The sequence below is a fragment of the Myotis nattereri genome, assembly GCF_964212035.1.
Source record: "Myotis nattereri genome assembly, chromosome: 1".
Classification (NCBI taxonomy): Eukaryota; Metazoa; Chordata; class Mammalia; order Chiroptera; family Vespertilionidae; genus Myotis; species Myotis nattereri.
Genome location: NC_138075.1, coordinates 136,696,011 through 136,720,182, shown reverse-complemented (window position 1 = coordinate 136,720,182; position 24,172 = coordinate 136,696,011). Strand labels below are relative to the sequence as shown.

At 39.8% G+C, this 24,172-nt stretch overlaps 1 protein-coding gene across 2 annotated transcripts in view; it reads right to left on the bottom strand.

Moving 5' to 3' along the window:
- The window catches only part of MLLT10 (MLLT10 histone lysine methyltransferase DOT1L cofactor), a 226,934-nt gene that overhangs the window by 96,871 nt on the left and 105,891 nt on the right, over positions 1–24,172 (bottom strand). For both annotated transcript variants that reach the window (XM_081103957.1, XM_081103958.1), the window contains one exon: positions 1,532–1,627. In XM_081103957.1, the coding sequence (XP_080960083.1) occupies positions 1,532–1,627 (96 nt within the window). The remainder of the gene's footprint in view (positions 1–1,531; positions 1,628–24,172) is intronic.

The following is a 24,172-nucleotide window of genomic DNA, read 5'->3' as shown; positions in this document are numbered from 1 at the left end:
TTCATTAAAGACAGGCTGACTTTAATATATCAATAGAACAAAAACAAATTTCAGGAAATTATATATTATATTATATAATTATATATATATTATATATTCAATTATATATAAATATTTAGTATATGATAAGGAAGGATTCCAAACCAGTAGCGAAAACTTAGACTACTTAATAATGGTACTAGAAAAACTGGTTAGTAATTTGGGAAAAAGTATCTTATACAAAATAAAAAAATAAAATTAAATTAAAAAAAAAATCTAGATGGATTATTTTAAAGAAGTACTTAAAAATTAAAATAATCTGCCCTAGCCAGTTTGGCTCAGTCAATAGAGCGCTGGCCTGCGGACCAAAGGGTCCCGGGTCGGGTTCTGGTCAGGTATATGCCCCGTGGTTGCAGGCTCCTCCCTGGCCCAGGCCGTTTTCGGGGCGCATGCAGGAAGCAACCAATCGATGTGCTTCTCTCACATTGGTGTTTCTCTCTGTCTTTCCCTCTCTCTAAAAATCAATGGGAAAATATCCTCAAGTGAGGATTAACCATAAAAAAATAAATAATCTAAAAAGCTGGAAGAAAATATTTTTAAAATATTTATATAAGTTTAAGGAAGGAAAGAGTTTGCTAAGCATCAAAAAGTAAAAAAAATCAGAGAAGGCAAAGGCAGATTTAGTTTTTCAAACTTATACTTCTACGACAATTTGAAGCCATTAAAATGTATTAAAAAAAAAAAGTATTCAATCAAAGTCTAGTCACCTCAATTATTCTCCATATTACCCCCATCTCTCTCTGGACTGTTTTAATTACCTTCTAATGGTCTCCCTGCTGTCATACTTGACTATCTACAGTCTATCTACAATAAAGCAGCCAATGTTACATCTAAGTTCAGAACCTCAATGGCTCACTTTTCACTCAACCTAAATAACAAAGTCCTTTCACTGGCTTACCTAATCCTATTGACCCTCACATGGCCTCATCACCTACTGCACTCTACCCCCGCTCCCCCGCCCCCGCCCAACCCTTGTTTACTCTGTCCCAGCCACCTGTCCCTGTATCTATTCGTTTTTATATTAACCATGTGATAATAATCTTGATAATATTTAACATTCACAAAGTAATACTTACTATGAGCCAGACATTGTTCTAATTGCTTTACATATATTTTCTCATTCAATTCCAATAGCTACTTCCTTCACTTTACAGATGATGAAATTGAGGTTAATTAATCTGTCCTTAGAGCTGTCAGTTAGGTAAGTGGTGAAGCCAGAATTCAAAATCACAGGTGAACAAAGCCTACTCCACAGCCCAAATTCTAACTTCAGTGATATTTTCCCACTGCTTATCTTTATTTAACATTCTTCAGAAACAAGTATAATATAAATAGAAGGTAGGTTAAGGACTAAGATATGGAAATACCCAGTGCTTGATATAGAGTTAGAGAGGTTGGGAACCAGGATGCTGGGAATGAAAATACTTCTTAAAGGTAAAAGTCAGCACATAATTTGTTATTATATAAACAAAATATGACATTTAAAACTTACTTTTTCTGTAGTAACAGTCAAAGAAGGAACCAATGCAGGTGATGGTTCTGGTTGCTTCTTATGTTTTTGTTTGTGTTTATCCTTTTCCTTATATTTCTAAAAATGAATAGAAGTAAAATCCAATTTAAATAACAAGCACAAGATGAGATTTTTAAAAATAATTGTTTAGTATTTGAAATGTTAACAAATACTTGTCAAAAACTATAAAATCACTTCTAATGACAATTCATATATAAACAAGATCAGTAGTATATTTACATAATAGCATTACTATATATTGAAATCCAATATAATAAATCCAATATAATATGCAAATCAACCAAATGGCTGAACGACTGGTCACTATGACGTGCATTGATTACCAGGAAGCAGACGCTCGATGCAGGAGCTGCCCCCTGGTGGTCAGTGCGCCAGAAGCCAGGCTCACTGCTGGTGAGCACAGTGGCAGGAGCCTCTCCCACCTCAATGGCAGCACTAAGAATGTCTGACTGCCGGCTTAGGCCCACAACCCACGGGAAACAGGCCTAACCCGGCAAGTGGACATCCCCCGAGGTCTCCCGGACTGCAAGAGGGTGCAGGCTGGGCTGAGGGGAAGGACACCCCCCCTCCCCCGTATGAATTTCATACACAGGGTCTCTAGTATAATAATACTAGTATAAGTTATTTAAAGTGACTTCAGCTTCCTTCTCCTTGAACAAGATAAAATATAAGTAACTGAAGTCTACAATTATTTGCTACATTTATATCTGGCAAACTATTTCATTTTTTTCCTCATTAAAAACAAAATACTTTTGTGTATCTTTTATAAATAGAACTTGAAAATTTATATAGCACACTGACATGCATTTTTCGCATTAGAATAGTGTCAGATTCTCCATCAACATGCATTAAATTCTATGGCCCACAAACTAGAAACCAGAACAAGAAATCTTCCTAGGCTTATTCAGAAAATAAATGATTCAGTAATCACTAACAAAAATAATTTAAAGTTATGGTTTGCTGCTTTACTTTGAAGTCCTAACATACTCTCCTGATAGACCAAGTGGAGAATGAGGCCCTACATTCTGAGGTACCCCAGCCTACAGCCAGTACCAACTAGGCCCAGGCATGTGTATAAGATGATCTTGAACCATCTAACCAGCTGAATGTAGTCCCATGAATATATCTAGCTATTACCACGTGGGGAAAACATTAATGTTCCTGCTAAACCACTACAAATTGTGAGGTGGTTTATCAAGCAACAGTATATAAGCAAAACAAGACTAGAATTCACAAATGGGTCATGGGAGTTAAAGAAAGTACAAATTAAAAGTAACGCACATTAGGTTTTGTTGGGCTATTTTTGTATTCACCAAATAACAAATATAATTATACAATATAATTTTAAATACGAGGTTCAAATGATCCTGGTCTATTAAGTTCTATATCAATATTTTTCTCCCATAAAGATAATAAAGGAACCTTTTCTACCTTTATTCATGTTCTACTTCCCATACTGGTTTTATTCTGAAAGGATACAAGAGCTGGGATAATTGAATAATGAATGACCCTGAATAACAAGGTAAACAAACTCTAAAAAACTTGAAAAGCACATGAGAATAAAAGGCAAAGAAAGCACACACATATACATGTGTGAGAATGTAATTAAATGTAAGTCCTCATGGAATATTACAAAACTCTGGTCTGTATGATACATCAAGAAATGTATTCTGAGCCCAGCCAGTGTGGCTCAATAGTTGAACCAGGAGGTTCACGGTTCAATTCCTACTCAGGGCATATGCCCGTGTTGAGGGCTTGATTCCCAGTGTGAGGCGTGCAGGAGGCAGCCAGTCAATGATTCTCTCTCATCATTGATGTTTCTCTCTCTCTCTCTCCCTCTTCCTTCCTCTCTTGAAATCAATAAAAATACTATTTTTTAAAATGTATCCTGAGATGAGGATTGCAAATGTTCATGGAAACAGACTGTGAATAAATTATATTCATCTTATTAGCCTGTAAAAAATGAATCGAAACAGTCTAATGACATTCACTAAAGACATAGAACAAAAGGAAATTCCAGGCCTCGCCGGTTTGGCTCAGTGGAGAGCTTTGGGCTGCAGACCAAAGGGTCCCAAGGTTCAATTCCACCCAAGGGCACATACCCAGGTTGCAGGCTCAATCTCCAGTGTGGGGGGTGCAGGAGGCAGCCAATCAATGATTCTCTCTCATCATTGATATTTCTATCTCTCTCTCCCTCTCCCTTCCTGTCTGAAATCAATAAAAATATATTTAAAAAAACAAACAAAAGGAAATTCCAGGAAAAGACTCAATTAAATATCAATATATATTAAGTATATGATATGAAAGGATTCCAGGGAAAGACTGAAATTATTTAATAATAGGACTAGAAAAACTCTCAATTTGGGAAAAATTACCTTATACAAAATAAAATCCAGGATTATTTTAAAGAGTCAAGTAGAAATTAAAATAATCTAAGACGTTAGGAGAAAATATCTTAATAGTCTAACTTTTTAAGAAGGAAGGACTTTTCTCTTTTCTAGAGTAAAAAATCAGAAAGGGAAAAGGCAGGTGTGGGGATTCAGAATAAGTCACCCCAAGATGTGCCTCTGGTATGTGACTGTTTTGAGCTAAAGGCAACTTTAGCCTCTGGCTCAAGAGAAACTTCTGCCCCTCCCTTAACTACCTAGAAGAGCTTGAATTAAAAGCCTTGTCCCTAACAAAAGATTATTAGAGATAAACTCTTTTGACCTAGCTAAGGGCAAGGTAAACTTCTATTTATTAACATCTGTTCTTCTTATCATCCTGCAATGACCCTTTGAAGACCCCAAGGCACCTTACCTATCCCTGGCTCAAAATGTCTTATATACTCATTTTCCCTTTCTATTCATGTGGGACCTATACTCTCACATGTATGAGTGATTCCCATATATACATATGTATTAAACTTGGTTATTTCCTCTTGCTAATGTCTCATACCTATTTAATTAATAGGCCAGTTGAAAGAATCCTGTGGGCAAAGGTAAGTTTCTTCCTTTCCCAGATAAGGTTTATTCAAGAAATTACCTAAATTACAGTACAGTAAATGTTTAGAGCAGTGATGGCGAACCTTTTGAGCTCAGCGTGTCAGCATTTTGAAAAACCCTAACTTAACTCTGGTGCCGTGTCACATATAGAAGTTTTTTGATATTTGCAACCATAGTAAAACAGAGACTTATATTTTTGATATTTATTTTATATATTTAAATGCCATTTAACAAAGAAAAATCAACCAAAAAAATGAGTTCCCGTGTCACCTCTGACACGCGTGTCATAGGTTCGCCATCACTGGTCTAGAGAGCCTCCCAAGCATGAACAAGATGACAAAAAGTTGAATGGCAAAGAAACTACATCCCCAAAATAAACAATATAAAAAGCATAACATGAATAAGATAAATATCTCAATCTAGGAGTAAATATAACTCAGCATAAAGATATTTCTCAAAACTGCCCATGCTAAATGAAACTTAATTATTCAAACTTAAGTTCAAACAAAGCTCAAAAAGGAGATGTTAAATGAAGAAAGGTTAAAAATAACAAAAACAAAAAATACCTTGGGATATGCAGAACCAAAGTAATTTAAAAGTAAAACATTAGTAAATTAAATAAAATTAGTAAATAAAATAAAAGCAGCAAAGAAAAGAATACATACTGTTAAAAAATAAAAGTACTGCTAAAAAAAAGGCATGAAATAATCACAGTGATACAAATGAGAAAAACAGCAGATATTAAAACAGTTAGAGAGGAACTACAAAAAAACAAAGATAGCCCTGGCCAGTGGCTAAATGGGTTGGTGCATCATCCTGTACACCAAAAAGGGTGTGAATTCAATTCCCAGCCAGGACACACACCTAGGTTGTGGGGTCGATCCCCAGTCTGGGCATGTATGAAAGGCAACTAACCAGTTTCTCTTTCATATCAATGTTTCTGTCTCTCTCTTTTTAACTCTCTAAAATCAATAAAAACATATCCTCAGGTGAGGATTTTTTTAAAAGGAGTAAAAAAACAAAGATAATTAAACATAAGGATAATTTGTGCCCTTACAGTATTGAATTTAATAAATGGGGAACTGAAGATGTATTAAAACTTTTGTAAAAGGCCACAAAACAAAAATTGAAAAAAAATGCATTACGAAAAATTCTGTTAGAAAATGTTTAACAGTAAGAATTATTGGAGTTAAACTTAATAGAATGCAAAAGGGAAAAAAGTATGTGTAAGGGAGGGAGAAGAGAGATTGGCTTTAGTCCTCTCCCTAGCAATATTCCAGACCCAGTTCAAATTCATAGGAGGAAAAAATGTGACCCAATGATATTATATACAGCCAAGACATAATCTGAAAATTAAGGCAAGAAGGAATCACTTTGCATTATGAAAAAAATCAGGATACAGCCCCTAATATCTTATTCTTGAAAAAAATTACTTGACAATAAAACTGAGCCAATTTAAGAGATGATATACAGAATTTAGTGGAGAAATGTGGTAAAAGGACTGGTAGTGACAGTGACCATCTAACAAATTTAAATTAAATACAGAACAAATGCCTAACTGATTCTGAGGATTATGTTTACACAATATAATGTTACAAACCTGAAAAATAGAAAGGAAATGTCTTTAAAAACAAACAAATTGGGTAGCAGGAAACCAGAGGAGCATGGGGATACTATTAGTCTTTCATAGCAGGAGATCAATATTGATTTTGAAGCATGCAGTTAAAACAAAACATAAGTTTGCCACCAAACAGTAATTACACACAAATCCCTTCTTGTAGACAAAGTCCCTGGGTTTCTTTAGCTAATTACCCTCTGATAGCCTCATAAAAGTAGCCCCATACTCCAGCTCAGAGGTGAACATGAGTGTATCTAAGTTGAATTGGCTATTGTTAAATTAACCATTAGAAAAACCTAGCCTCTGAACTTCTTATTCAAAAGATTATAAATTCCCTATTGCTCTAACAATATTTCTGTTACAGCCAAGAGCATTTAAACTGGAAAGACAGTCTTACCTTTCAATGTTTTTTGTTTTTGTGTAACCTCTATTATTCAATTTAAAGGTATATATATTTAAGGAAATATCTCTTTTGGTAAGGAAATTTTATTTGAAGCTCAACAATGCTATCTATTTTACCTCACTTTCTTTTTCTTCTATATAGCCAAGCAGACCTTGATATTTTAATTTTTTATAGCATTATATGATTTTAACAAAATAATTTTTATCTATTGAACCATCTTTTTTATCTCTGTACAGAAAAAACATTTGGAATGTTAACTTAGTAGTAATGGCTATTTCTAGATGGTAGATTCTGGAATGAGTTTTTAAAAAATTAACTTGCATTTTTTAAAATGTATAATTACCAATAGCTTAAGAACAGACTAAAATGAAATAGATAGCTAGCTGTTAAGCAAACCCATTTATTTTTCTTTTTTTAAAAAAAATGTTTTTATTGATTTCAGAGAGGAAAGGAGAGGAAGAAAAATACAGAAACATCAATGATAAGAATCATCAATCGGCTGCCTCCTGCACATCCCCTACTAGGGATCAAGCCTGAAACCCGGGTATGTGCCTTGATCAGGAATTGAACTGTAAACTCCTGGGTCATGGGTTGATGCTCAATCACTGAGCAACACCGGCTGGGCCCATTTCTTTTTCTTACTCAAAATATAACTAGATATTTCCCAGTTTTGCAGTTAGATGTGGCCATTTAATTGAATTATGGCCAAAAGCAGTCTGAAAGAAAAGTAACCTGTGTCACCTCTAGGCCTGGTTCTTAATAGCCTCGACTATTTAGTGTCCCAGCTCCTTCCTTTTTCCAGAGATGAATACAAATAAGCATGGCAACCATAGAAGCAACACTGAAAAGAAGGCTGAGCCATAAGATGAAAGGAACCTAGTTCCGGATTCATGGCTTGGAAATAAGCTGGCTGCCAATTGAGCACACCTGTTCTGCAAAGGCTATAATGAGACAAAGAAGGACCTAGCAATTCTACTTCTACGAATTTATCCCAATAAACCCAAAACAATAATTTGAAAATACATACACATGCATATGTACACTGCAGCCAAGATATAGAAGCAACCTAAGTGTCCACCAATAGATGAATAAATAAATAAGTGGTGCATATACACAATGGAATATGACTCAGCCATAAAAAAGAATTAAATCTTGACATCTGCAACAACCTGGATTGGACCTAGAGGGCATTGTGCTGAATCAAATAAGTTAAAGACAAAAAGACAAATGACGTATGAATTCACTTACACATGGAATCTAAAAAAATAAATGAACAAGCAGAACAGAAACAGGCTCACAGATACAAAGAACATTTTGACCGTTGCCAGATGGGAGGAGGGGATGGGGAGATGGAAAAGGTGAAGGGATTAAGAAGAACAGATTGAAACTAACAAAACAGAAACAGACTCATAGATACAGAGGGGTGAGGAGTACAAATTGGTAGTTACAGAACAGTCATAGAGATGTAAAGCACAGCATAGGGAATATAGTCAACAACACTGTAATAACTATGTATGGTGTCAGATTGGTACTAGATTTACTGGGGTGATCACTTCATAAGTTATATAAATGTCTCATCACTGGGTTGTATACCTGAAACTAATATTGTATGTCAACTGTAATTGGAAAAAAAAAATGTTTTTTAAAGAAAAGATACCCTATGTTGTTTCTTGACCTATGGCAGGCAAGTGATTTAGCAGGGCAAAGCAAAACAATAAAATGGCAATTACGAGTAAACTGCAGAAATTGGGGGGAGAAAAACGTTTTTTTCTGATAACATGGAAATGATCAAAATCAGTACCCAAAACAATCACCAAAAAAAGACCTAATTGTGAATAAAAAAATAAACATTTTATCGAACCAAACATAATTTGAGAATTGTTATGTATTAGGAGACAATTCTGTATGTCTCTACTATTTCTGCATATCTTTTGAGTGAGGCAATGACTTGGTTGTTTTTCTGGACTATCAGAGCATCTGTGTTAAGAGCAATGAGTAGCCACACTTACTGTCCATTAAAAAAAGTTCAAATGCATTAAGCTCAGGGTTCCTCTACTGTAATACAACAGACTCTATGAGCAGATATCATCCGGTCCTCTCTGCATTACCCTATGGAAACTGGGTCTCAGGGGAACACAGAATTTTCCTGTCTGCTAACTACCCATATACCTATGGTAAAATCAAAGACCTCTTTCATAGTTCTTAACAACTTGGTAATGAGAATGTGATGCTGCTTTAGTCCTATTAGGGAGATTTCCCAAAGATAGATCCTCTCTCATGGGAAATTATAGTTGAGACCTTGGCTGGGATTTAGACTCCTAGTGCCCAGACTGGGTTTACAACATTAACAGAGCATTTACAGTGTGATAAAGGTGACCCACTGCCAAATGAAAAATCTAGGTTAATTCTTATAATTGGCACTGCCACCCTGAAAAAGTCTCCCAGCCCTTACAGAACTAGGCACTTTACAAAACTAGGTGAAAACTTGAGAAATTATATTAGTAACAGGAGTAGCAGATGTCACAGATTAAGGAGAGCTATCTAAAACAGGTCCCTGCTATGTGAGCCAAGATTCAGTCAACCAGAGTGTACAAACTGGCTGATGAGTCAAGAGATTCCCAGGGCTGAAATAATTGGTTTCACCCTTGAGTATTGTGAGTGCTAAAAACAAGGAAAATTTATTTAGTTGACCCACAAGCAGCCATCATACCCTTCCAAATTCAAAGTAAATACAAGGCATATTTAATGGTGTGAAGCCACTCTGTACCCCCAAAATCTCTCACTCTTTATCAACCTCCTCACTCTTTAAGGCAACCTCAGTTGCTTTAAGAAAAGTGAATTGAGATGGGGACGAGGTTTCCCTGTTCCCAGGGAGGAATCAATCAACTGCACCCACCCAAGTAAGCTGGGGAATTTGGAGAGAGGAGAGACACAAATTTTTAAAGTTCTGTCACACAGAGATACCTAGATCATTATGCTACTTGGAGCCATGGAAGAAAAAGGCATCAGGATGCAGAGCAGAGATTAAAAGTGGGGTTAAGGAAGCTAACATGACTTTGTAGGCTGGGCCTTTCAGCAGCGAGCTGTACTTTTGTTACTTTTTATACATATCAAGGTAGAGCAGGAATTCATTTATCAGGAGTCACCAAACTATAGCACCCAAGCTAGCAATGATTTTTGCATCTTTTAAAGAGTTGTTTTAAAAAACGGAAGAATACGTGACAGAGACTGTATTATATCTATAAAGACCGAAATAATTATCTGATTCTTTACAGATAATTAGGGTTGCAAACCCTTGTGTTGTATACTTATCATTACCCATCTTATAAGTGCCAAAGGGTATTCTCCCAATCAGAAGATGCTAATCAAACAGAGAAATTGCTCCCCAAATCACTTTGCTTTCCTTGGAGGTCCAACAGAAACAGAACAGAATTACAAGAGGACAAAGGGAAACCACAACCTTGATTAAGAACTTAAAGTACCAGGGATTTATGTAGTATCTCAACACAAAAGCCCTGCTAGGCCAGTGGCAAAAGGTTAACAGAAATTGGAGGCATATAATAAATTATTATTAACTGAGTTTAGTCATTGCTATTATAGCCACTGCTATTACAGACTAAATCCATTACATAAAGCGATGGTACTTAGCTGGTTGTCTTGGACACTGCTAATAACTTCTTTGCCATTCCTCGCATACTCAGGGATCAAGATCAGTTCATATGCATGTTTCAAGGCCGCCATTAGAAGTTTGTAGTACTTCCCCAAGAAAACCTAAATTTCCTTGCCATTTGTCACCAACAGGCATATCAAGATTTAGTGCAAGTGTCTCTATCTGATATCCAGAGCTTTCACTATTGGTTGTAAATTAGCAGCATGAGTCTCAACAGCTCTTACACTGATGGTATCACACCTCTCCCAGCAGGGCTGCTGAAAAATCCCAATAAAATTCAGAGACCTGCTCAGCAAGCGAAGTTTCTCTGAGAACTATGTGAGTAGATTTACAATGTCCAATCCCTCTTTTCAGACCCCCAACATAAAAAAAAAAAAAAAAAAAAGGCTGAGCATCTTGTTGAACCTTTTAGGCAATTAGAGGCTGTATGTGATTCACTTGGACATTTTACTTGGACTTTTTTTATCAGCTAATTAATAATAACTGATTATTAATGTTCATTGTAACTTCTCTCTGCCTGATAAGTATATCCATTTTCAATATTTAATACTAAAGCTTTTTCTTCCTTCAGGGATAAAAGTCCATCAGATATTATCCCTTTTCATGACTGCAGCAAAGTCCTTTTACTTCCATTAACATCTCATGCTCCAGTTTCATATTCCACCTATAGGTGTATGTAACTACTACATTGTATTCAATGCAACTAAAATAAAATGTTCTCCTTAGTTTCCTTTGCCCTAGGAGATGTATCCATAAACATACTGCTACAAGAGATGTCTGAGATTTTGCTGCCTATGGTTTCTTCTAGGATTTTTATGGTTTCTTGACTTACACTTAGGTCTTTTATCCATTTTGAGTTTATTCTGTATATGGGTAAGTTGGTGGTCTAGTTTCATTTTTTTGCATGTAGCTGTCCAATTTTCCCAATACCATTTATTGAAGAGACTGTCTTGATTGTATGCTCTTGCCTCCTTTGTCAAATATTAATTGACCGTAATGGCTTGGGTCGATTTGTGGGGTCTCTGTTCTGTTTGTCCACCATACCTTAAATTTTAATGTGATAAAATCAAACTCATCCATTCCTCCTTTTTATAATACTAACAAGCTTTTCCTAAAGTCCTTACTTGTACTTATGGTACCACATCCCCAGTTAAGACAGCCTATAACCATCCATCACCTACAATACACCTTTTCCCTTGTCCTACCACTCCCAATCAGATCCCAGGCCGTATAGATTTTATTACTTTAGCTTCTTGAATATTATTCCCCCATATCTGTCCATTCCTATAGCCATTAAACCCTGTTTAGCCTTCATTACTTTTATTCTGATTCAGGCTAATATACTTAAGGAGCATAGTATAGGTTCAAGAGCATAGACCTGGGAGCCAGATTACAGGGGTTCCCATTCAGCTCTATTTTAATAACTATATTAGTTGTTCAAGCTGTTCAACCGCTCACTATGATGTGCGCTGACCACCAGGGGGTGGCACGGAACAAAGGAAGGCCCCGGCTGGCAGCTGGGGGAAGGCCAGCAGCTGAAAGGCCCCGATCGCCAACCAGACCTAGGGACCCTATGCATGTACGAATTTCATGCACTGGTCCTCTAGTTACATTTAAAGTACTTGGCACAGTGTCTAACATGTAGTAGATACTACACACATTAGTTATTGTTGCTTTGTTATCATTGTAGTCATCATCATTCTACAAATTGTCTCCTAATTTCAATCACTCATTAAGTAAAAATATTATTTATCGGGCACATAAGCACAAAGGTTAATAAAACTTATAAAGGCAAATAAGACTTATGAAGAAATTCCATTGTTTTAATGAGGAAAATATATAAAATTTAGATAAATGCTATAAATAAAGCTATCAGTCATCACAGTGGTTCCCAAATTCTGTCACCTCATACAACACTGGTGAATAGTCTTCCTCATGCCATTACTAAATACAAACTCCCCTTATTGGGGTTCCATAAACGGCCGCAACCTGTGTTCACCCTTATCATTCCTACCCCATTACCCCATGTCCTTTCAAGAAACTGAACCTTCTCTATGTTTAAACGCTGAACTTTCTGATTTTTTTCCTTGTCATTGAGAACACTGTACCTGCATAACTCCTTAAAACCACTAACATTGAAGACTTTTCTTAAATGCCACTTCTTCCATTTAGCATTTCCTACTGTCTCACAGGAAGCTTCTGCTAAATTCCCGCAAACACTTTATTTTCCTCTGACTGTCCCTAACTCACTCTGGATTACCTGTATATTTATTTTATTCAGAAACCACTACAACTGTACACTTTTTAAAAACTCAACGGTGGTTACATGTGACAACTAAGGCTAAAACGAAAGTAAGCCTACACAAGAATTTAGTAAAAACACCAATGAGTGACTGATGTTACTACACAAAATCATTGGGTAACTATCCTCTTTCTAAGTACATTGTGCTAATAATTCATCAATTAAGATTAAACTATTAATACATCCATATTTATCATAAAGATTTTATCAAGTCTACTTGATTCCTGAATGACTTAGTATAAATCCTTTCTTTTTTAAAATATATTTTTATTGATTTCAGAGAGGAAGTGAGAGAGATAGAAACATCAATGATGAGAGAGAATCATTGACTGGCTGCCTCGTGCCTGCCCCCTACTGGGTGGGGATCAAGACCACAACCCAGGCATGTGCCCTTGACTAGAATCAAACCCGGGAACCTTCACTCCGCAGGCTAACGCTCTATCCAATGAGCCAAACCATCCAGGGCTTAGTATAAATTCTTTATGTATTATTGACTGACTTAAAACTTTTTAGTGCCCATATTTGAGAGTATTGCACTTCATGACAAAATAAACAAAATACAAAATTAAATAAAAATCCTTGTAACTCAAAAACAAGTAACCTAATGTTTATCCAGAAAACCTTAAATATGAAAAAACAGGCTATAGCCATGTTGTCTAATATACTTGCTACATGTGGCTATTTACATTTAACTTAATTAAAATTAAATATTCAGTAATGTGATACATTCAAAGAGCTCAATAGGCAGATGTGGCTAGTGGCTACTGTATTAAAGAACACAGTTACAGAGCATTTCCATCATTTCACAAAGTATTATTTGAAAGTGTGATCTAGAACATTATACTAAGTCAATAAAAATTTACATTTTATTTACTTCTCTTACTTTTCCTTTACTATAACTATCAAACAATAATCAGTACACAAAGTTTATCTAACAATAATCAGTTCCAAGTAGGTAAACAAAAGAGGAAAACACCGAGTAACTTAGCATAACGAAAGTACAAAACCACTACAGAGGGGAAAAAATTAGCAAGCATGTGGAGAAATCTGAACCTTGGTGGGAATGTAAAATGGTACAGCTGCTATGGAAAACAGTTATAGTGGTTCTTCAAAAAATTAAATCTAGCAACTCCATTTCTAGGTATATACCAAAAAGAATTGAAAGCAGAGTTTTGAAGAGATATTTATACACAGATGTTCATAGCAGCATTTATGCACAAGAGCTAAAAAGTTGAAACAACCCAAGTGTCCAACAACAGATAAATGAATAAGCAAAATGTGCATGCAAAAGATTACTCAACCTTAAAAAGGAAGAAAACACTGACATATGCCACAACATGGATGAATTTTAAGGACAGTATGCTAAGCGAAATATGCCAGTCATAAAACAAATACTGTATGATTCCATTAATGAGCAATCTACAGTAGTCAAATTCCTACAAACAGAAAGTAGAATGGTGGTTGCCAGGGAATTGGGGGGCGGGGGAGTTAGTGTTTAATGGCTACAGAGTTTTGGTTTTGAAAGATGAAGAATTCTGCAGATAGATGGTGGTGGTGATAGATGCACAACAATATGAATGTATTTAATGCCATCGCTTCTCGGCCTTTTGGCTAAGATCAAGTGTAGTATTTAATGCCACAGAACTGTACACACTTAAGATAGTAAATTTTTACGTGGAGGGAAGAGTACTCCAGAGAGGACCTAGGAGGCCATGTCATTATCACTTGCATAAGAGAAGTACAACAAGCTTAAACAGAGAAGTATAAGTGGTTGGAGAGCTACCCTAAATAGTTTATTAATATGTTCTGTCTATATACTAAAACCCTTTTCGTCATCCATTCCCCTTGTTAGTTAAAATGCTACAAGTGAAAATTTGAAACTGATTTGTTTCTGCTCTTGTCCATTTTTAAAGTGAAGGAAGAAATCACTTGCTTTTTAAAATACAGGTATTATAACACCAAGGATTTGGTAATGCTGATCTTTGGGGTGGAAAGCAGAAAGGTTGAGGGACTCAAGACAAAGGAAAGGGGCAGGAGCACCTGATACTGCAAGGGTGAGAAAGGGAGAGCAGTCAGAGGAGCCAGCCCCAGTGAAGTTGTTTTCTTCTTACCACACAAATGTGGGAGATGCACCATAAACCTTGACAATTGCAGAGTTTAGGAGACTGCTGTGAGGTATATTGGGCCCACTTGATAAAGCAGGCTCCATCTTGCTAACCTGAGTCATTATGTGCCATGTTCTAGGCTTTTCTTAATACAGTAGTTCTTCTCTCCCTTATCTGTGATTTTATTTTCTATGATTTCAGTTACCCATGGTCAACCACACTCCAAAAATATGAAATGAAAAAATTCCAAAAATAAATAATTCATATGCTTTATATTGTACTCAGTAGCGGTTCTGAGTAGCAAGATGAAATCTCATACCATCCTGCTGTGCCCTGGATGTGAATCATCCCTTTGCCCAGCAACTCCACACTGTATATGCTTAGTAACTGTCTAGTCCAGTGGTCGGCAAACTCATTAGTCAACAGAGCCAAATATGTACAGTACAACGATTGAAATTTCTTTTGAGAGCCAAATTTTTTAAACTTAAACTATATAGGTAGGTACATTGTTATTAACTTAATTAGGGTACTCCTAAGGCTTAGGAAGAGCCACACTCAAGGGGCCAAAGAGCCGCCTGTGGCTCGCGAGCCGCAGTATGCCGACCACGGGGCTCTAGACTATCAGATTGGCTATCAAGGTATTAGAGTGCTTGTGTTCAAGTAGCCCTCATTTTACCTAATAGCCCCAAACTGCAAGAGTAGTGATGCTGGCAACTTCAATTAGTTTCTTCTCCCTTCTATAACACTGAAACTCCTCTTCAACAAATTCTTTAGCATTAAATCTGTGAAAGTTGACATAGTGAAGCCATTTCAAAATGAAGTTGGAACTGCCATTCCAGAGGATCTAACTGCCTTGTGTGTCTTATAGACTTGAATTAGGCCAGATCTTTGGATTGGGCCAAACCACCACTGTCTAACAAACAATTATTTGTAAAGCCAGAGAAAAGCAGACATCCTGATGATAAGAACTGATGAACGTGGACTCTCTAATCTGAAGAATCAGTAGCCAATCATGTATATCTCAAGAGTGACACGGCTTACTAGCACCAATAGGAGTTTCTTCTGTTCGTGTAATTATTTATTCCTTTCATTTTCTCATAAAATCTCCTTGTCCTCACTCTGTACCTGGAACATCATTTGAGAGTCAGCCTGAATCTGTGCCCGCCAAATTTCAATTCTTTGATTCCCCCCAAAAATGCTTCTTGCCTCTCCACTTTTTAATTTCAGGTTAATAAACCCAAAGAACATACATTTATTCTTATATTACTTGATCTTTCATATGCACCTAACACTGCTGAGCACTGACTGGCTTTCGTGAAATATTCCCTTTCCCTGCATTCCAAAATACCAGTCTCTCCTAACTTCCTCCTGTATCTATTGCTACTTCTTGATTTCTCCTGTAGATGCCCCCTGCCCTATTACTGAGAAAGGGAGAAAGGGCCCAAGGCCATTTGGCTCAGTGGACAGAGCACTGGCCCTCAAACTGAATGGTCACAGGTTTGATTCTGGGTCAAGGGCACATACCTCGGTTGCAGGCTTAATTCCAGCCTTGGTCTGGGCAAGTGCAGGAGGCAACCAATCAATGTGTCTCTCTCACATCGATTTTTCTCTCAATGTGTCTCTCCCACTCCCTTCCACTCTCTCTAAAAATCAATGGAAAAATATCCTCAGGTGAGGATTAACAAAAAAAAGGGAGAAAGGGAGGGAAGTTCTACTTTACAGTAGAAGGCCAATTTATGGATGACAGAATTAGAAAATCACCTTGCGTCAAACTGTTTAAGTAAAATCTTCAATGAGTGCTAAGACTTGTGGGTGAAAAAATGATAAGAAACAATAGATTTGCCCAATTCTCAAGGTGTGATAGCCAGCCTCCAAGATAGTTCCCAATGATCTTTGCCCCTAGGTCAGGGGTCCTCAAACCTTTTAAACAGGGGGCCAATTCACTGTCCCTCAGACCGTTGGGAGGGCCGGACTATAGTTTAAAAAAAAACTATGAACAAATTCCTATGCACACTGCACATATCTTATTTTGAAGTAAAGAAACAAAATGGGAACAAATACAATATTTGTATTTGCATGTGGCCCATGGGCCGTAGTTTGAGGACCCCTGCCCTAGATAGTATCCACTCACATTGAACAGGCTGTACTATGCCACTAATAGATATTGCAAAAATGGTGGTGTCTTAAAAGTGGTTAAAATGGCAAATAATATTTATATATATTTTACTACCAATAAATAATTTAGAAAAAAAAAAGGCATTATAAAAAGACAACATGGAGGAACTAAGATGGCGGCATAGATAAACACCGGGAAATTGCTGCCTCCCACAACAATTGAAAAATCTTCTAGGAACACAAAACGGACATCATCCAGAACTACAGGAAGGCTGGCTGAGTGTAAATTCTACAACTAGAAGGAAAGAAAAGCACACCGAGAGCCAGAAGAGCTGCGGAAGCAAAGTACAGAGGTACGGGGGCTCGCGCGCGCAGAAAGGGGCTGGCACCTGATGATGTGGCTGTCTTTTTGAATCCGGAGGGAGTCACAAGCTCCCGACAGCTCTGAACTCCAGTTCCGGGAAGTCTCTAGGGACCCAGGACTCATACGGGGAGAAACTGGACTGTCTGGCAGCGGGCTAACTTGAGGGCAGCTTTCCCTCAGAGGTACTTGCAGCCGTTACCAGGACACTGAGACGTGCAACTCCTTAGGGCAGGGCTAAGGATCCGCCATAGCTGCTTGCTCCGCCCTCTGATTCCTTGAGACCCCGCCCCACCCAGGCTGCGGCAGAGGCTTTTGCATATGAATGCCCCGGCCCTTTGCAACCTGATAATTACCTAACTGCAGCCAGACCACACAGACCCAGAACTTCCAAGAGAAGGCCCAAGGCCCCACAGCGGCTTGCATTGCTTCACAGCTGAGACTCATCAGGGCACCTCCAAACTCCAAAAAAGGAAGGGGAATCTGCAGTTCTCTTCGTAGCTCCTGCTGTGTAACCTCAGGCAGAGGCTAAATTAGCACCTCCTTAGATCCAAGAGCCACTGTACCCAGTGGTCAGAGGGGGACCATCCAGATCACAACTCCTCAGATCCATAAGGGACACACTCAGGGTGCAGACTCAGTGAGCACCAAAACCCGACAGAAGCAAGTCTTGCCCCAGAAGGGTGTCTCCAGCATAGACGTTCTCCCACTGCAGACACAGCTGATTCTCACTGCCAGTTGGCCTGGAGGTCAATTCCTCCCAGTGATCCTACAACAACCAAGGCATAACTACAACAAGACTGTGCACAAAGCCCACAAGGGGGTGCACCAAGAGTGTCCACCTCAGGTAACTGGGGAGGCTGAGCCACTGGGCCCTACAGGACACCTAGCACACAAAGCCACTCTATCAACACAGGGAAGCAGCCAAAATGCGGAGACAAATAAACAGGTCACAAATGGCAGAAATGGAGGAAAGCAAACGACTGGATATAGAGTTCAAGGCCACGTTTATAAGGTTTTTCAAGAATTTTATGGAAACCGCCGATAAATTTAGTGAGTCCCTCAGTAAGTATAGTGAGACCCTGGAGGACATGAAAAAGGACCAACTAGAAATTAAGCATACACTGACTGAAATAAAGAATAATTTACAGAGATCCAACAGCAGACAAGAGGATCCCAAGAATCAAGTCAAAGATTTGAAATACAAAGAAACAAAAAATACCCAACCGAAAAAGAAAAAAGAAAAGAGATTCCAAAAATATGAAGACAGTGTAAGGAGCCTCTGGGACAGCTTCAAGCGAACCAACATCCGAATTATGGGGGTGCCAGAAAAAGAGAGAGAGCAAGATATTGAAAACCTATCTGAAGAAATAATGACAGAGAACTTCCCCTACCTGGTGAAAGAAATAGACTTACAAGTCCAGGAAGCGCAGAGAACCCCAAACAAAAGGAATCCAAAGAGGACCACACCAAGACACATCATAATTAAAATGCCAAGAGCAAAAGACAAAGAGAGAATTTTAAAAGCAGCAAGAGAAAGACAGTTACCTACAAGGGAGTACTCATACGACTGTCAGCTGATTTCTCAACAGAAACCATGCAGGCCAGAAGGGAGTGACAAGAAATATTCAAAGTGATGAATAGCAAGAACCTACAACCAAGATTACTCTACCCAGCAAAGCTATGATTTAGAATTGAAGGTCAGATAAAGAGCTTCACAGACAAGAAAAAGCTAAAGGAGTTCATCACCATCAAACCAGGATTATATGAAATGCTGAAGGATATTCTTTAAGAAGAGGAAGAAGAAGAAAAAGGTAAAGATAAAAATTATGAACAACAAAGTGACAACAAATAAATATCTATCAACAAGTGAACCTAAAAATTAAGTCAGAATAAACTGGTGAATATAATAGAAGCAGGGGCACAGAAAGGGAGTGGACTAACAATTCTTGCGGGGAAGGAGGTATGGGGGTGCGGGAAGAGACTGGACAAAAATCTTACACCTATGGATGAGGACAGTGGCAGGGGATAAGGGCATGGGGTGGGATGGGAACCAGGTGAAGGGGAGCTATGGGGGTAAAAAAAGAGGAACATCTGTAATAATCTGAACAATAAAGATTTATTAATTTTTAAAAAAATTACATATTAAAGTACTTATGCTAAAAGCCATGATATTTGTAATTTACTCTCTAACAGTCCAGAAAAAGATGGGGCTAGGAGGTAGGGGTGAGTATAGACAGCAAGGAGGGTAGAAGGGACATGATAAAATGTATGAATAGTAGAGAGAAATAATGTTTTTTTTGTAACTTTTCTCAAAGTCTAAAATTCTTGCAGCTCCGCTAATGTGGCTCAGTGTTTGAATGTTGAACTATGACCCAAGAGGTCATGGTTCAATTTCCAATCAGGGCACATGTGGGCTCGATCCCAAATGTGGGGCATGGAGGAGACAGCCAACCAATGATTCTCTCTCATCATTGGTGTTTCTATCTCTCTCTTCCTCTTCCTATCTGAAATCAATAAAAATACATATATAAAAAAATAAATAAAATTGTTCGAGGCAAAAATAGAATATTGGAGACTAGCTATGGTTATGGGAAATATTAATCATGCTCTGTTAACCATGATTGCCTTGTGTTGGTTAAAGAAAGGACATTCTGACCTGGCTGGAAGTTGTACGCACCCAGGACATGGGAATTAACCTTGGACCTGGGAGTCAACCTTAGAAACATTTTCATTCAAGAACTCCCCCTCTGCCCTTCTTTCCAATCTTTGAAAAAATATCCTCAGCCTGACTGGCATGGCTCAGTGGTTGAGTGTCAATCTATGAACCAGGAGGTCAAGGTTCAATTTCCAGTCAAGGCATATGCTGGGGTTGCAGGTTTATCCCCAGTGTAGGAGGCAATCGATTATTAGCTCTCATCATTGATGTTCCAATCTCTCTCTCTCTCTCTCTCCCTCTCCCTTCCTCTCTGAAATCAATCCTATATAATAAAAGCATAGTATGCAAATTATCCGCTCTACCAAGAGTTCTTCCAGGAGTTCGACTAGGGGGTGGGGCCGCCTGGGGAAGAGAGGGAGGCCCCTGGTCGGCAGCTGGCAGCCACTAGGGACCCTACCACAACAGTGCACGATTTTCTGGGCCTCTAGTAAAAACAAATTTTATTTTTAAAATTTAATCCTTCTGGCTAGCTGCCCAATGCCCCAGAATGAAAGACAAAATTAGCATTACTTATAAAATTCCTCATGAACTGGCCTCTTCTTAACTAAATAATCTCATGTCATTCTTCAGTCCCAACACACACACACACACACACACACACACACACATACACACATACACAACAGACTTTATAAATAAATTGCTGTTCCTGAAAAGCTCTGCCTTCTCTTAACTCTGCACATGTAGAGGTTTACAGCTTTAACTAGATTTGAGTGGAAGATTTTTAAAAGTGAAGGGGATTTTAAAAAGGCAAGGGGATTATAGGTAATTCTCAATGCTGAATTTTTAAAAAGATAGAGCAGCCCTAACTGGTTTGGCTCCGTGGATAGAGCGTCGGCCTGCAGACTGAAGGGTCCCACATTCGATTCTGGTCAAGGGCATGTATCTTGGTTGCGGGCACATCCCCAGTAGGAGGTGTGCAGGAGGCAGCTGATCGATGTTTCTCTCTCATCAATGGTTCTACCTCTCAATCCCTCTCCCTTCCTCTCTGTAGAAAAATCAATGAAATATATATTTTTAAAAAAATTAAATTAAAATAAAAAATAAAAAGATGGAGCAATAATGACAACTCTGATTGAGAGTTTTCTGAAGGCCACAGCAGTAGCCCAGTTCTCCAAGAGATAAATAGTCCTAAACAAAAGGAAGTCCAGTCCATCTTTGAATTCACAAAACACTAACCAAAAAACCTATTTCCCATAATGCCCAACCACACCTTAACAGTGTTTATATTAGCAATAGCTCCTTTATTTGTTGCCAACTATCTATAATAATGAAAGTGTAATATGCTAATTAGACCAGACGTCCTTCTGGATGACCTTCTAGACAACCTTCTGGACGAAGCCAGAGCTGCGAGGGAAGCCAGTGCCAGCAGCCGGGGGAAGGAAGGCCTACTCTCACATGAATTTTGTGTATCAGGCCACTAGTCTATCCTATATAATAAAGGGGTAATATGCAAATTAACCTTCACGCCCTCACAAGATGGCTGCCTATGACCAGGCCGGCAGGGGGGTCAGTGAGGGATGACCAAACCACTGAACAAGCAGGCTGCGTGGGGTGACCAGGCCGGCGCGGGGGGGGGGGGGGGGGCGGCGGTGTGAGGAGACAATATAGGGTTATGCCTCGGACTGACCTGTTGGCAAAGTCACAAACAAGTCTTCTTCTGAGTCTTAACCCAATCCAAGAGGTAGCTGCTGATTTACACGCGCTGCCATTTAAAAAATAAAAATGGGGGAATGTGCCAGAAGCCGGTCCACCCTTGCTGCTTGACACAGTTGCTGCAGGGAAGAAACATCTACACAGCTTATGTTTCAAGGGACCTGGCGTATATGGCAGTTTGCTCCCCCTCTTAGTGCTATGTGTTTTAAAAAGGACCACCTCCCCGAGAACAAGATTAAAATCAACAGAACTAGATAGAGACAGGATTTTTGGCAAAGGTCAGATAAGAAACAAGGAACTGTAGAACGTTACCCAGAACATACCATTATGTGATTATAGAGGCATGCTTATAGGATCAAATGGTATAAATACAGATGTAAAAGGACAATAAAGAGAGAACCTAGCTATGATGATCAACTGAACGCAGTCTCCGTGTTCTTCATTCTTCGCTGACTCCGTCCACACCTTTGGGAACCCCTGGACCTGCTGGGGCTGGACCCCAATGGGGGGGGGGGGGCGTGAAAGGTGACCAGGCCGACAGGGGAGGCAGTTGCGGGTGACCAGGCCGGCAGGGAGGACAGTAAGAGGCGACCAGGCTGGTGGGGGGGGGAGGTAGTTAGGGGCGACCAGGCTGGCAGAAGGGGAGGTGCAGTTGGGGGCGATTAGGCTGGCAGGAGGGGCCATGAGGGGCAACTACGCCGGCGGGGGGGGGGGGGGGGAGGGGGGCTAGTTACGGTCGATCAGGCCAGCACAGAGTCAGTGAGGGGCGATCAGGCCAGCGGGGCAGTTAGGGGTGACCAGGCAGGCAGGCAAGCGATTAGGAGCCAGCAGTCCAGGATTGTGAGAGGGATGTTCGACTGCCGTTTCAGGCCCAATCCCGTGGATCAGTCCTAAACTGGCAGTCAGGCATCCCCTGAGGGGTCCCGGATAGGAGGATGCAGGCTGGGCTGAGGGGGACCCCCCCCTCGTACACAAATTTCGTGCACTAGGCCTCTAGTGCATGTATGTGTGTGTGTGTGTGTGTGTGTGTGTGTGTGTGTGTATGGCTAAGTGACCATCCGACTGTCCGGTAGGTATGACGTGTACTGATCACCAGGGGACAGATGCTCAACATAGGAGCTGCCGAGCTGCAGTGACTTGACAGCGGTGGTTCTCGGGTGACTCACCCCGGAACCAGAGAGGAGGAAGCCCAAATCCTCGCAGGGTCTTACAATTGGGTTATGTTCTTGCTGGGCACTATTGGCCCTGAATCTGGTTTACTACTGCACACTTGCATTTGCGTCCCACACCCTGTACGACAGCAGCTTTGCAAAATGCCCTCCTGCACTCCGGGATCCCTTGGGGGATGTCAGAGAGCCCATTTCTGCCTGATCCCCACAGGCCAGGCCGAGGGACCCCTCTCACTCTGCAGATGCCCTTCGAGCCAAGCCGCCCCAGGTGCGGCCAGGGAGGGTCTGCGGGAGGTTGGCTCCAGGGTGTGTCTGGCCTCATCTTGCCCAGTCCCAGCCCACTGGCCACCTTCTAATAAATTTTCTTTCAGTGTGCACAAATCCGTGCACTGGGCCACTAGTCCTATATAATAAAACCCTAATATGCAAATCAACCAAACGGCGGAACAACTGGAGAAACAACCAGTCACTATGATGCACACTGACCACTGGGGGGCAGACGCTCAACGCAGGAGCTGCCCCTGACTGGGGGAAGCTTGGCAGCTCCTGCATTGAGCGTCTACCCCCCAAGAGGGAGGTGACCGGTGGTGGTGATCACAAGGCAGGGCCAGCCAGCGGGGGCCCCCCAATCGTCCCACCCGCCAGTCACCCCACAGATGGCCCTGATCACCAGCCAGGCCTAGGGACCCTACCCTATATATTGGGAACAGTCTCTAAGATTTAAAAATTAAAACCTGATAAGGTTACTCTAACAATGAAAAAAACAGGATGATGCACCGATGACATGCATGGACTCTGGCTAGCACATTTTGTGGTCAGCCCTGACCCTGACACTTACAACTGTGTGACAAAGCCAATTACTTAACTTCTCTTTGCTTCAGTTTTTCCACCCATAAGATGGGGAAAATGGTACTACTGCCTCAATAGGATTATGTTATGTACTACTTTTTATAATCAGGGCAAAAAAATGTAGCTGCCCATACAACAGCAAGATGCCTTTCACCTGTATAAAAGTATGGTCACTGGTACATGAAGCATCCTGGATTGCAAGAGGGATGTCCAACTGCCAGTTTAGGCCCGACATCCCCCGAGGGGTCCCAGATTGCGAGAGGGCACAGGCCGGGCTGAGGGAACTGTCCCACTCCCCTGTGCACGAATTTTGTGCAGCGGGCCTCTAGTTAACAATAATATGGAAGTAGGGGCAAGTAAAGGGGGTGGGATTGAGGATGGGTGTAAATAAATCCCTCTAGCTATAGTAACGCCCCCCTACCCCAGCTCTTGTCAATCTCATAAGAAATATTTGAAGCAAAGCAAGTGAATTTACTAAGAATACACTTGGCATATAGGACAAGTGGACAACGCAGCTAGTCTAAGTGCCCTCACCTAGTGGAGGTTTAGGGGGTTCTACACTTTTCTGTCTACAGGTTTCAAGGTTCCTCTGCCAGATATATTGGGTTGAACAGACTAAATTTCAAGGTCCCTTTTTTACTTCGTTGTGGC